Source organism: Alligator mississippiensis, chromosome 5 (genome assembly GCF_030867095.1).
Source record: "Alligator mississippiensis isolate rAllMis1 chromosome 5, rAllMis1, whole genome shotgun sequence".
NCBI classification, from domain to species: domain Eukaryota; kingdom Metazoa; phylum Chordata; order Crocodylia; family Alligatoridae; genus Alligator; species Alligator mississippiensis.
Window position 1 is genome coordinate 23,564,689 of NC_081828.1, and position 13,795 is coordinate 23,578,483.

The window sequence follows — 13,795 nt, forward strand, 5'->3', positions numbered from 1 at the left end:
CTGAGGCACATTCTGACTTGGACAGTTCTAAGGGCATCCTGAATGCTAGCAAGTGCCTCAGCTCCTAGTGTTATCTGAGAATTAGAAATGTGTACTCTTCTACCTATTATATAGTGAAAAAGTAAAATCAGTAATTCATAGGCAGTAGCTCTGGACTGTAGCTACTTAGGACGTAAGCATTGTGTAAACTGAGTCAGGTCAGGTAGACAAGTTGGCTTTCTATGAAGTTATAAGCTATTCAGGACATAACACTGGACACCAGACTTTAAAGAGTTACCTTTTTTAAATGTCAAGTTTCAGTAGATATAGTAATTTCAAGAATAAATTGAAGGTAAATCCCTGTTTGAAAATACCACAATCCAAGGTGAGTTACTTCTAGTTTGGCTAAATTTTAGATTGACTTTTTTTGTTTGTCATAAACAAACAGCATTCAAGACAGAATCCAAGAGGATGTGGAAAATGTTACATACTGCCCTTAATTAAATTATATGTCCAAAATAAAAGAAAAAACTTAGTGGCTCACAATGCATATTGTTAACTCAACTTAATGTGCTTCCTGATTTTGTTTTATGTAAAAATTTTGTTTAGACACAATGTTCATAACATGAATATGAAAGATCGGTTTGTTTCCTTCTAAAATATTTTATACCATCTACAAAGACAGCTACTGGAACAAACTGGAACATAAGTGAGATTGTGCTTAAGAGTTCATTTCAGAATGAAGTACATCCAAGTTGAAAATAAAAGCTCATTTAAAGAAAATCTCCCAAAAAGTTTTTTGGGCTGGTATAAAACTAAACCTATAGAAAGAATGAAATGAGTGGTTGCTGCCAACAGTAAAATACATTGAAATTTTATTTAGGTTTTACAGGAGATTTGAGGCAATCGACCATCATTTTTGTAATTGGTGAGTAAAAGCCTTGATATGACTGTTCCATTTGTAAGTCTTGTTAATTAGTCATGATGTTTTGTTTGTTAATATATAAACACGTGACAGAAAACACGTGGTCAAAAACTCCTCCCCCAGTTGTCTGCCTCCCCATTATACATGAGCTAATGTAGCTGTACCACTTCTGATACTGAGTTGCTTTGTTTAGCGCTCAGACATTTCTGACCAGCACTGCTCTGCTCTAAATACAATATATAAACATTTTGTTAAGCCTCACACAAACACTACAAATGTTTAAATACAAGCTCTTAACCATGCAGGTTACTTGAAAAGGACCATAGCATATTTTACCACTTCTTTTGTTAAACATCCTCTGTAAATACACCTTTGAGTACTACAAATGCATAACTTGTGATTAATGCCAATAGCATCACTGGAACTAATAACAGCAGGTAAAGTTAAGCACATGTTTAAGTCTATACAGAATCAGGGCCTTAGTTTAAATTTTAATTTGTTGAAATCTCTGGAAGTAAGGTCATCAAGTTAGTGTTGGTTACTAATAAATGACCTAATTAGACTACCTTATGTGTTTAAAAGTTAATAAATATTTACAAATTACTGCTGAACATTTTGTACTCAGTATTTTAAAGAAAGGATCCAGAAACAGTGTTTTTGTATCAGGCAGGAATATATAGGATCAGGTTGCAGTAGTGCAAAATAGCAGCATCTCGTCAATATGCTGGGGACAGACATAAATGTTATATGAAAGAGAACTGGTGTGTGTGTTATTTTTTATAAGCCAGAAACGGGAATTTTGGAACAGAGCTAAGGAAAGTAAGAACATTTGTGCAGAGTTCAAAAGACAGAATATATTTGTGTGCAACAGGGTTTTTTTAAGTCCTGTTACTAAGTATCAGTAGATCTAGGTCATTTCAAACCTGTGATACATATGAAAAACTTTAAAAAGCGAAGAAGTTAGACTGTTACACAGTTATTATGATAACCAAAAGCTTCCTTAAAGGGAAAATGAATAAGTTTCTATTTCATGCCTTTTGAAACAAATGCAGTCCTGTATTTTGTGTGTTAAAGCAACACATTTTCATGTGGTCCCTCTTCAAAGCTAATCATTTTTTCAGGTACTAATGTTTGGATCAACAAAACCAAAAATAGCTAGCAATCTAATTTGTAACAAATAATAGAAGTAATTTTATTTCTTTCTGTACATGAATTGCACACCATCAGACCTGAGTCCTTTTAGGTATGATGGTCCTGTCCAGTAATGTAACAATGAGGGGGTGAGAGGCGCACCAAGAGAGGGAAGACAAGCCTCTTGTAAAAAAATATTTTTTTAATATTAGGAATATAAAGAAATGAGGAGATTAGTTAAAAGTTAAAATAAATATGCCCCTCTTCAGTAACTGACAAATTGAGATACTGTTTCTAATATACACACAAAAAAAAATCACCAATTTTCTTTGCAACTTGGAAATGAAAAAGTGGTCTACTTAGCAAAAGATTTGCATCACAATTAATGTAGGAATTAATTGGAAATGCATTCAACTTAAATTAATCAAACAACACTGCTTTATCCAGACAATTGAAAAAAAGATGTAGAACAAGAAAGACAAAAATGAGAGAGAAAACTGCAGGATAATAGAAAATGACAAGAAAAATCCATTTCACTTAGGAACACTAGTTGAAGAGACAGTTATGAAATAAATGTAACCAAATAAGGAATAAAATATTGGATTCTTTTTCTTTTGGGTGCTAGTGCTTTACCCATGTATAATTTATTCCTACTATATTTGACTGCATCTCAGTAGCATGTATAAGAAATAAGCTTAGTTTACTGTCCTGGAATAAATAAACCTGAATGGATAGCTTTTAAATTACTTACCTAGCATGATACCCTTTTGCCACAGCTAAGACAACCAGCATGATTATAGAGTTTATTAGTGTGCAATAAATATCCTCACCTGGTTTGGAGCAAGACGGTAGTGACATAACCACAGCCTAGCAAAATGAGCAGGAGTATTTTCATCAAGTTCATTGGACTTTGGATCAGATGCCAGATGGTCATTGTCAACTTTCTCTGAAATTCGAATTTAAGGATGAATCAGAATAACTGGTCTCCTTCCTAGTAGAATTTTAAACCTGTACATGTAGACAAACTGGGTCTAAGATTAAGTTAAAAATATATAGACTGTTTGAAAGCACAACTGCATAACACTTCCTCATAATAGCGACTAATAATTTAAATTAAATAAAGCTTTGGAGGGCTAAAGTATGATGGTTTAGGTGGCATTACCAAACTGACCCATCCGTGACAGTCAGTTCCAGCAAAAACTATAGTTGCATAAGAAAACCAGGATGGACAACTGTTTAACTGCATGTGCAAACAAGAGCAGACTGTTTTCTGCACTAGCTTAGAAAGCTATCTGAATGGTACTAGAAATAAATTGGTTCCACCTACATTCTCAGTTAAGACATTTTTAGCACAGTTCAGCTACATTCATTAGCCTGTTCTGCAGTGGGGACATTTGCCAGGGAGAAAAAATATGCTAAAATACACAAAACAAAGTTTCATTTAGACAAGATAATGTAAGGCTTTGCCTCCTCTGCTATTTTCTGGCAGAGATAGGGTTAACAGCATCATGCCAGCTTTAGAAATTGGTGGTCACTGCTTTCTCTGACATCCCCATGGAAACAATTTCTCCTCAATCAGTTCATCTATTCAGATTATCCATCTGACTTTTTCAATGCTCACCTGAAGGATTGTTTTATGCTGTAAACTAAAATAATCTTTTAAGTGGAATTTGGGAAATAGTGTTTGAATTGTATATAGTTTCACTTATTTGCTAGAATTATGCCTGAAAGACAAAGAAGATACTATTGCTGTTTGGGCCCTGAAATGGCAAACTCCTAAGTGTAAACTTAATTTTATTTGTATAAGTAGTCTAGTTAATTAAACTAAGTAGAGCCTTGGTTCCAGTATTGCAGTCAGCTCAGCACTCACACATTACAGGCTCAAGTCTTTTGACTGTAGGTTTTTCAGAGTAGGGAACCTGTCTTCTGTGTCTCACAGTAGCATCACACACACTGTTAATAAACACACTTTACTGCTAAGTAAAAGGATTGGTATGATGTGTTCCATCTTAAGAATCAGTACTTTAGACCAGAGGTCAAAAACCTATGGTCATAGGCTGGATCTGGCCTGCAAATCAGCCTGCAAACCCCAGATATCAACATTTAAAAGTTAGTCATCATCACTTGACACTATTCCCATGGCACAGTCTCTAGGGCTAGGGACAGACATTCAAAAAGCCTGAGCCTGAATTGATTCAAACTTTGCAGGTTAGTCTAACCTGGCTAAGCGGAACCAGTTTCCAAGTGCACACACATTCCCTCTGGACTGAAAAAATGCAGGCACATGCCTCCAGTGACTCAGGCTAGAAGCCGGGAAGCACTACAGCAGCCTTCCCTCTCTTCCACAGTGCTGAGCTGGCCGGAGTCGGGCAAGGCCAGGTCCCAGCAGGACGCTCTGATTAGGGAGGGGTTCCCGCCTCCTCCCCCACACACACCCCCACACACACACTTCTCCTGATCAGTGAGGGAGGTAGCAGGGAGTTGATAAACACAGTGTTTAGCACCCATCAAGAAAACAAAAGCCTCTCTCATTAGTTTAAGCTCTTCTTAAACAACTTTTTCCAAGGAAGGAACAGAGGGACATTACCAACTGACCTGTTGATTAGCTCCAAAAAGCCCTAAGCAGACACTGTCCTGTCTGCCTTACGCAGACACCTCTCAGCATTAGCTAGCATACCACATGCTGGCTATGGTCCATGCTGTGGGAGAGAGGAGGGGGGGAATCCCTTCTTGAGCAGGAAGTGCAGGAGACAGGGGAGGGGGTGGCAGGGGGAAGCCAGGAAGACCCTGCTGTGCCTGCAGTTTCTGCCAGAGTTCCAGATATGGAGCAGAGGGGCAGGGCCAGGTCTGCTCTGGAGCATACAGCCCAGCCCAGGGCTGCAAAGCATCTGGGATGTTGCAGGGCTCTGGTTTAACTTAAACCAGGAAGAAGATCCCTCCCTTGTAGACTTCTGTGATATCCTGCATTGTACCTACATGATACCAGGATATCCTCCCTCCCCCATTCAACACACTGAATTTCTTGTTAAAAGACAAGAAAAAGTGAATTTGTTTACTTTATTCAGAATGGAAGGAAGCACAGATAATTGGAGATAGAAATAAAAATTATTTCATAAGAGTTCACTTGACAGGAATACAATTTCTACAACTGCAACAGCCACCTGCTCAGCCTAGTAGCAACTGAAATACTGCTGGAAATGTCTGGAAACACTGTGAATTTTCAGACTGAGTTTCTAAATGAGGGCACAAGGAGGCAAGTGGAGTCCTAAATTCTTCAAGTAAACCAATTTTTTCCTTGTTTTGGACTCCTTCCAAATGTCAGCAGGTTGAATTGAGCAGCTGGCAGCTACTCATGAAAGGCTGTTCTCCTGTTGTTAAGTGATCCATTCAAAACTAGCAAGACTCTGCCTAGGTGGATTTAGCTACTCTCTTTCCTTTGTTTCAAGCAGGGAAAGCAGCACAACAAGAATAAGGAAAATTCATGTGATTTTTACCCTTCCAGAAGTAATATTTCATCTCTCATAAAAATAGCACTTACATGGGCTTGTGCCAGGCATTCATACAGTAAGTGCTGAGTCCTCATCGTTCAGTATTGGTAACCCTAGACTTTCAAAAAAACATTCGCCAGGCCCCTCACTGATAATATTTGGAAATATTCTTCTTAATTTGGATGCTGGTTTCCTGGGTGTTTGGTTAAATTTCTTTATATTGTAGCAAAAGAGTTATGAATGAATGAAGTGTCTCAGAAACTTTATGTTTAGAGTTAGAGATTTTTTTTTCCAACAAAAGATTAGGCTCTCGCACAGTTTTATATAGCTCTGGGACCTGAAGCTGTAAATAAAACCAAATGTCATATAACTTTCAATAAATTCATAAGAGTTGACAACAATGGAAATACATTTCAATTATTAATGCATTACTGCCTCTGTAAGTAGGCTTTTGATACTTCCCCAAAACATTCAAACTACTGCAATAAACTCACTTTTTATATCACTAACAGCAATATAATGCTGAAAATATTTGGAATAATCTATGGAGTGAGGCAGTTTGCTTAATTTCTGTTTTACAGCTTGCTTTATTTGATATTTAGAAAAATTAAGTGCTTGAATGTACAAAATGCAAATACTGCATCTGGCAATGAAGAAGATACAGGTCCACTGGTTTCTCAAGGTAGTTAAATCCTATTTGATCATTACCAAAAAACCCCATTTACTTTGTTAGTAGTAAAACAAGTCCTGAGTTGTACAGCCCGAGAAACATTCTATGTTTTGTTTCATCATCATAATTTTCTTCTTTTACTGAGGGACACTGAGATTGACCACACAGATGGGTAATGGATAAACAGAACATAAGTTAATGGTGTCAGAGAAACAGTTCCTGTTTATAGCACGGTATTTTTATTAAGAGAATTCAGTCTCAGTTACAAGTTTCCCTGTATCAGCTTTAAAGACTGCATACATACAGTTGGAGCAATGTCCTGGTTTAGTAATGGACTGAGGCTTAAGAGTGTCTGGGTTCTGTTCCATATTGTGCAATATACAAACTATGCAATCTCAGGCAGTTCACTTACTCCCCTGTTTGCCTCAGTTTCAATATTTGTGAATTGCATCCTGCCTCAAATATAAAGACAAATTAACTGAGGGATGTAGATGCAGTCTTGAGAACCTTAGTAACTGACACTTAGACTTACCTCTTCAATTTTGGCATTTGGTACTAACCACTCACTCTTCAGAGGGAGCTAGTCTTTCTTTAACTGCTGAGCAAGATGAAGATCAGCCAAGGTTTATTAGCTAACAAGTGACAGTATTTCCAACAGATCATGTTGAATCATTCCTGGCAGTTAACCCACCAACTTCCAGCCCGTTTGGCTTGATGGGGTTCTGCGTCATCTCCGGCTAGTTATTTAATTTTACAAGTAACAAGCACAACCAAGAGAACACAGTCATACTGGTGAAGAGCATGAAATAAATGTAACTACCTGCCATGCTATTTTGGTCATAGGACAGGTTTGTAATGATAAATCTTCCAAATCAGCTATCAAAGGAGTTGGTGCTTGTTAAGAACTTCAGAGCCAAGCCCCGCCCACTTATAACACAGCCTTCCAGTAAAGAAAGTATGGGCAGGTTTTTGTGCTAGTAGGCCTGCTCGTTCCTTGATTCACTTGTGCTTCACGTCCCAGCTATGCCTTGTATACTGTTGCCCAGAGGACCCACATCAAATAAGAGTCCATGTGACAGCGAGAAGAGATACCCCCTGTAGGCTGCTATGGGTAGAGTCTGGGCAGATCACAGCAGGGTATGTTTGGTCAAACTAGTTAAGCTGACCAGTTTTACTTTTGCTGCAGACTTTGGCCAAGGATGCACTGTTCGGGGCCCTTGCCTATCCTGCAGCCAGGCTAGTGGACAATACCTGGAGGCCACCCCAGGCTTCTTAGCATACAAAACAAACAAAGGAAATTAAACAAATAAGTTAGCACTTAGCTGTCTTCCAGTGGTTCTTCCAGGCTAAATCCCCTGGCTGCCTCTTATCTTTCAGAGGCTTTGCAGAGCCTGCAGGCTTGTGCAACAAAGCAAATGATCAAGCAAGCTGTGTGGGCCGGGAGCGGTCCGAGGCCCTTTTTTCGCGCGGCGGGCTGTGGCCAGCAGCCCGGACACGCCGGGTCGGGGAAGGCAGGTGGCACGTTAGAATTAGGCACGGACGCTTAGTGGTTGATTTAAGATTATTTTACTTACACCGAAGATGGTCGCGGTGCAGGCAGGAAAACTTGCTTGAGTTGCAGTTACAAAACAAAACAAAACTCGAACCTGCAGAACATGAGGGTACATCACAATGGGGTTTTGGCAACGGGAAGATGAACAAAAACCTTGCGAGTACGTCGCAATGGGGTTTCGGCGATAGAAAGATAAACCTGCAGGACTTGAACCCGGGTAGAGCTCTGGATTCACTCACATGAAGTTTGCTAGGCTCCGTGGAACTTTGCGCGCAGGGAAGGGTACATTGAGGGATCAGGCAGCGACGGGGAGAGGCGAGAGGTTGATCAGACCCCTATAGCCTTCTTGAGATACACGCTGGGTCCGATAGGCTCCGCAGCGCTTAGAGATCTTCACGAGATGTGAAGTTCTCCTCCTCCTGATAGTTGTGGAGTCCTCCAACTTGGGCGGAAACCACTCAAGCCTCTTATACGGCTAGCAAGCCAATCGCTAGCCGCCACGTAGGAATAATTTAGAACCGGCCAATAGTGGGGCACAAATTTAAATACAAATGGCGGGAACTCCTTGCAGCGTGCATTTCCTTTCTGCAGCCTAGAAATGCACCCTGCAAAGAAAGCTCCTTGTGGTGGGAAATAATTTAGTAGTGCTGAAGCGCACACAAACAAAAATCACACCCTTGGGTTGTGACACAAGCAAGCAAAGAAGAGCCCTGCTCTGGGCGCTCCTGGTGGCTGCTTAATCCCTGGTAACTCCAGGCTCCAGGCAGCCTGCTTCCTGGCCAGATGCAGCCCCTTGAGGCTGCTTTCAGTGTCTTCTATCCGTCCCACTCTGGGCTCATGTGGCTAATCCTCTCTCACTCCCTGGTGAGCTCTCCCTGGTCTGGGGTGGGTGTGCAGAAGTGCTTCTGGGACGTGGGGGTGTTCATACTCCCCTGAACACCCTTACTGCAGTTCTCCCAGTTTAGATATGGAACTGGGATCAAAACCCATTGTTCTCAACCCCCAAGCCAATGCTGCACCAATCAAACCACTGCTTCTTATTAAAAAAAAGTGAGTAAATGGAAAATTCAGGGTCTTCCATAGCTAATATTTCCATTTGTGAGATTGAGTCTGATTGTAAAAAAATATTTGATTTTTGGAGTGGTTGGAGAAGAATGACATTCCTAGTGCCCACAAAAGAGTATTTTTCTTTTATGCAACCACCCCATTGGGTTCCTGCCCGTGACAGTTTTATATTTGAATATAGTGATAAAGCAAATATATTCACTGTAATTGAATTAGATTGAATAGAATGTAAAATAATCAGCTGTAGCTCAAACGTGCCATGTTAGTTCAGTTTCTTTACTATTTGCACAACAAACTAGAGTATTTCATGCTTACTGAGTAAGAGACTAATTATAAAGTCCAGAGCTCGGTTACTGTTCTGCTTGAGAGAGAACTGCAGAATTGGATCCTCAGTTGTCAAAGTTTCCACATCCCTGGATTTTTGTTTTTAATTGCCAGTTTTCTGTTGGTGTGTCTCATACCCATCAACTGTTGATGTGTACAGATGGACATTTTTTTAAAATCCAGAGTCCACCCACAAATTCCACACACTAATTGTAAATCATAACGCATTCATACATTACATGTGTGAATTTACTAGGGTTAACTTTTTATGTTCCTCTCATATTTAAAATCAAAAAGATAATACCTGAAAGCTGTTGAGTCAGTTATCATGAATCATCCTGTCATTGGTTTAAACTCTTCCTTCATCCAAAAACATGTGGGTGGAGCAAACGATGACAGCATATTAGAAATTAACAAAGATTGTTAGGTCTTCACAACAAAAGTGAGAACACATATTGCTCGCTCCTTCAAATATGATATAAAAAATAGGCCATTGTGGAGTCCATTAATTGATTTTTCAGGTCTTCTGGTTTGCTCTGTTTGAAAAGCAACAGAAAAAAGCTACAGTCGGAGATCTAGAGATTTCTATCTGAAGATTTCTTGGTGTTTGATTTTTATTTTTGAATATGAAAGTGTTGCTTCTTATAAAGTTTAATGTCTTTATTTGATACGTGTCAAGCATTAGGAAGAATTCATGTTCTCCTTCTATAGAATGTAGCAGGCAAGTCAACCCTTTGGATCATGGTGTATGTGTAAGAGGTCTAGTCAGGTGCCTGATAAATCTGCTTGTTTGGAGTCCTGCAGCCGTCACACTAAGACCTTCGATGAGTATGGCTAAGCAAGACTATGAAGGAGTAGAGGCTGCCCAAGACCTAGCATCCTCCCTTCAGACCACTGAAACAGAATCCAAAGGCCAGACTGGGTCCATATGTTCAATGCCTCAGTGGTTATAGCTACTGCCAGAGAGCAACAGATAAGAACTGCTGCTGAACTACTTAATGCCTCAGTGAGGGTGTGTTTCTGTCAGGGCAATGTCCCTTAGCATTTCTCTAACCCAGGAGAAAGGTGCCCTATACTCACCTAACTCTGGAGGTTGCAACACTGTGGTGTTTTATGGGATGAGTAGCCCCACCACATTACCGCCAGGCATTCCTGTCAGATGCAGTAAACAGTCATACCCAGGACCATACCTATATAGACTGGTATATTATTCAAATCAAAGACATTGAAAAAGACAAAATATATATTTTGCAACTGCATTTTTACTGCACTAAAAACTCTCAATCAGTGCCATAGCAAGACGAGGGCGAATGGAGCGACCGTCTCGGGTGCTGAAGCGAAGGGGTGTCAACAGGTGCTGCCCAGCCAGCGCAGGGCACAGGACAGAGCCACGAGTGGCTCGTTTGGGTGGGCACAGGGTGGCTCCCAGCACTGCGTGCACTCCTAAGCAAGCATGGGGCGGGGGGGACATGTGCCCCCCGTATCTGTGTGCAGGGGGTGAGGATGGGCTGCCGCTGCACGTTTTGCCCCAGATGCCAAACTTCCTTGCCACGGTACTGCTCTCAATCCATTGTCTAGTTTACAGTTAAGGTTGTGCACAGTTAATCCCGAAAGTGTACTCCATGAAAAGCAAAGAAGTAACAATAAGGCAGGGCAAGATGGAACCTTTATTGACTAACTTGTTCAGAAAGGCATTGGTGCCACCTTGCCCCGCCTCCTGCCTAATTTGCGATAACATGGCTAATAACCGCTCTCTAACAGCAAAGGAACCTTCAGTATATACCTTTCTACCTCGACACCTCTTTGCCAGTCACACTAAGGATCTGCAGGGAGACCCAAGGTAAATTAACTAATAAGTGAAGTTAATACCATAAGTTAAAGCTGATTAAACATTAGTGTGTACACATTCAGGAATAAAGTAGCCTTAGCCTGCTCTAGCTTAATCCTTGGGATTTTGTATTGTTCCAGTTTCTTAACCAAAAATGCCATGAAGTACTGACTCCTGTGCCTTACAGAAGTCTAAATGCATTACATGTACACTAATATTTTGTTTTTGCAACCAAATGTGTAATCTTATCAAAGTATATGCCAAATTATACAAAATCTTTTTTTCTATAAACCTATGTTAATTGTCATCAATTATATTGCCTGCTTTCATTTTTTATTAATAAAGTCTCATAGCAGCTGCTCTATTATTTTGCCTAAAATCAATGTCAGGCTGACAGGTTTATAATAATCCAGGTAATCCCTTTGCCGTTGAGCATAAGATTAGGAGAGTAAGAGAGCTGAAAACTGAGCAGACAGATAGACATGGAAGAAATGAAGGGGGAGTGAGAAAGAGATAATACAGTGGGGCAAGTCAATATAGGAGGCAACTCAAGTTTGCAAAAAGCAGAATGAATGAATGACCACAAACAAGGCTGGAACATAAGTGACAGAAGAAATTATATATCCCAAATTCTGGAGTCTAGTGAATATATCAGGAGCAAGGCTGCGTGGGAACTGGCATCATTGTTCATGGAGAACTTCATGACTTGAATATATTTACATGTTCTAAAATGGGACAAAAAAAGACAAGAGAATCTTGTATAACAAAATTAATTAAATAAATATTTGGTCAGTCAAAACAGTTTATTTTAACAAATCAGGATGTTTTGTACTGGGTTGGGCTTTATATTTTATATCTTAATTTTTTTAAAACTTAAAAAAAAAATTGAAACAGAAGTAGAGAATTAAAACATTATTCTGAAAAGGCCAACAAGGGCTATGTTGACTTCTTTGTGTGGGCCCTCCTACCCAAAATATGCTGTCATTGAAATTATTACACTTCTCTAGAACAGCATTTTTCAACAAAAGTATGTTCCATAGGAAAATTTCTAAACCGCTCTACTCGAGAGGCTCTGCAAGCTTGTTTTAGCTGCAACACCCTCAAAGGTGTTAAGATAGAAAGCCACTGGCCTGAGATAGTTGGGCCATACTTCTCTCCATCATCTCAACTGTAGACAGCATCCACGTATTGAGCCCACTCATTTAATTTAGCTGTTTCTGAGTTTGGGCCCTGTTTTAGGTGATGTTGCTCTGGGCTTACCAGACCTCTTTTTGAGTAGGGCCATATAAGAGTTGTGACCTCATTTGATGTTTAAAAAATCCTTAGATGACGTAGAGTGGCCGTGAACCTTTTCCAATTAAATATTTCTCATTAGAGAATATATTGCTAGATTGAATATAGCTACTGAAAAGGCAACGGATTCAAATCCAAGTTACTGCTTCTCAGCAATGACTGTACATAGGAACTATTATCCAATTATGCCTTCATATCTATTCTGGTAGATATAAAAGTAGTTCAGCATTTTAACTTCAGCCTTGTTAGAACTTTGTAAAAAGTAAATATGTTTAATTTTAACGAGGCTTACTGGATAAAATAGAGTGAAAGCATACATTTTGCATAAGACATTATTTTAATGGAAATCTTTTAATATACTAATAGAAATGACTCTGGCCCAGGGCTCTCTGTTACTTGAAGACAAAAGTAGCCTAGCTGGGGAGCACTGCAGGCTAGGCATCAGGCAGGGCAGCAGCTGTCAGTCACCAGGGTGATAGGCTAATGGAGTAATTAGCAGGCACTTGCCGGGGGTTGCTGACTGGATGTAGGCTCTTAAGCCCAAGGCAGGGGCTAGCAGAGGAGGCTTTTCCTGGCTGCCACAGGGGAAGGAGCTACTGCCTGGGACAGCCACCCAGGGATGCTAGGCTGACCATTGGCTGCCTGTAAAAACATTGAGGCTTGGGGAACTCACAAGGAGGCTATGCTGATAGATTTACTGGCACAAGGGGAGAAAGGTTTGACTTCTTAAGGGAAAGAGGACTCCTTGCTGTGTTGTTTATGCTGCAGCCCAGGGGCTTATGATTTATGTTATTGTTTTACCAATAGTTTGGGATGAGGCTGGAAGGGGAGGTAAGGAGGCCTTATTAATCCCCAGGATAGCAGGCTCAGGGCTTGAACCCTTATTGAGCCCAGAGTGGCACCAGAGAGGACGCAGCCACAGAGGGGCCCAGGGCCCAGCAGACTAGAGCCTGGGGCCTGGTCTGGAAGGGACAAGCGAAGCTAGCGCCTCAAAGCCAGGTCTGATTCAGTGGGCCTAGGCTAGAAGGCCTAGCTAGATTAAAGGGGCAGAGGCTGAGGAGATCAAAGGCCCAACAAAGGGAACGACATACCTGTAACACCCACAAGGCATGCGGCATGGTAAAGGGGAGGATTTGGAGCCACACAATTAGCCCTTAAGGTTTTGGGTGCCTCACTGGGCACAGTTGACTACAGAGAGCCAGCCAGGGGCTTGGGACTGAGGCCTAGAGAAGGCGTGTGGGTAGCCTCCCTATATATTATAAATAACATCAAGGTGTGGCAGGAAAGACAGGAAGGCATCCTAGGGGCAGAGCAGGGCACTGTCATGGAGCCACCAGGGGGCATCACAGCCACCCCTGGGACCCCAGCGTGTTACATAAGGACGTAGATTTTTTCTGAACATATGTCTGACATGCAGAACATAGAAGTATCATAGAGATAAAATCCCTAATTTAAAGACTGGATTTATGAAACATTTAGTACTGTGAGCTCTCTGATTATAAACAAAATAACTGTAAGGAAAGAGAAATAAAGGATGTTT

General features: G+C 40.6%; 1 protein-coding gene across 2 annotated transcripts in view; it reads left to right on the plus strand.

Moving 5' to 3' along the window:
* AK5 (adenylate kinase 5) overlaps positions 1–13,795 on the plus strand; it is a 168,044-nt gene that overhangs the window by 133,978 nt on the left and 20,271 nt on the right. For both annotated transcript variants that reach the window (XM_019489096.2, XM_014593846.3), the window contains exon 10: positions 863–907. In XM_019489096.2, coding sequence (XP_019344641.1) covers positions 863–907 — 45 coding nt within the window. The remainder of the gene's footprint in view (positions 1–862; positions 908–13,795) is intronic.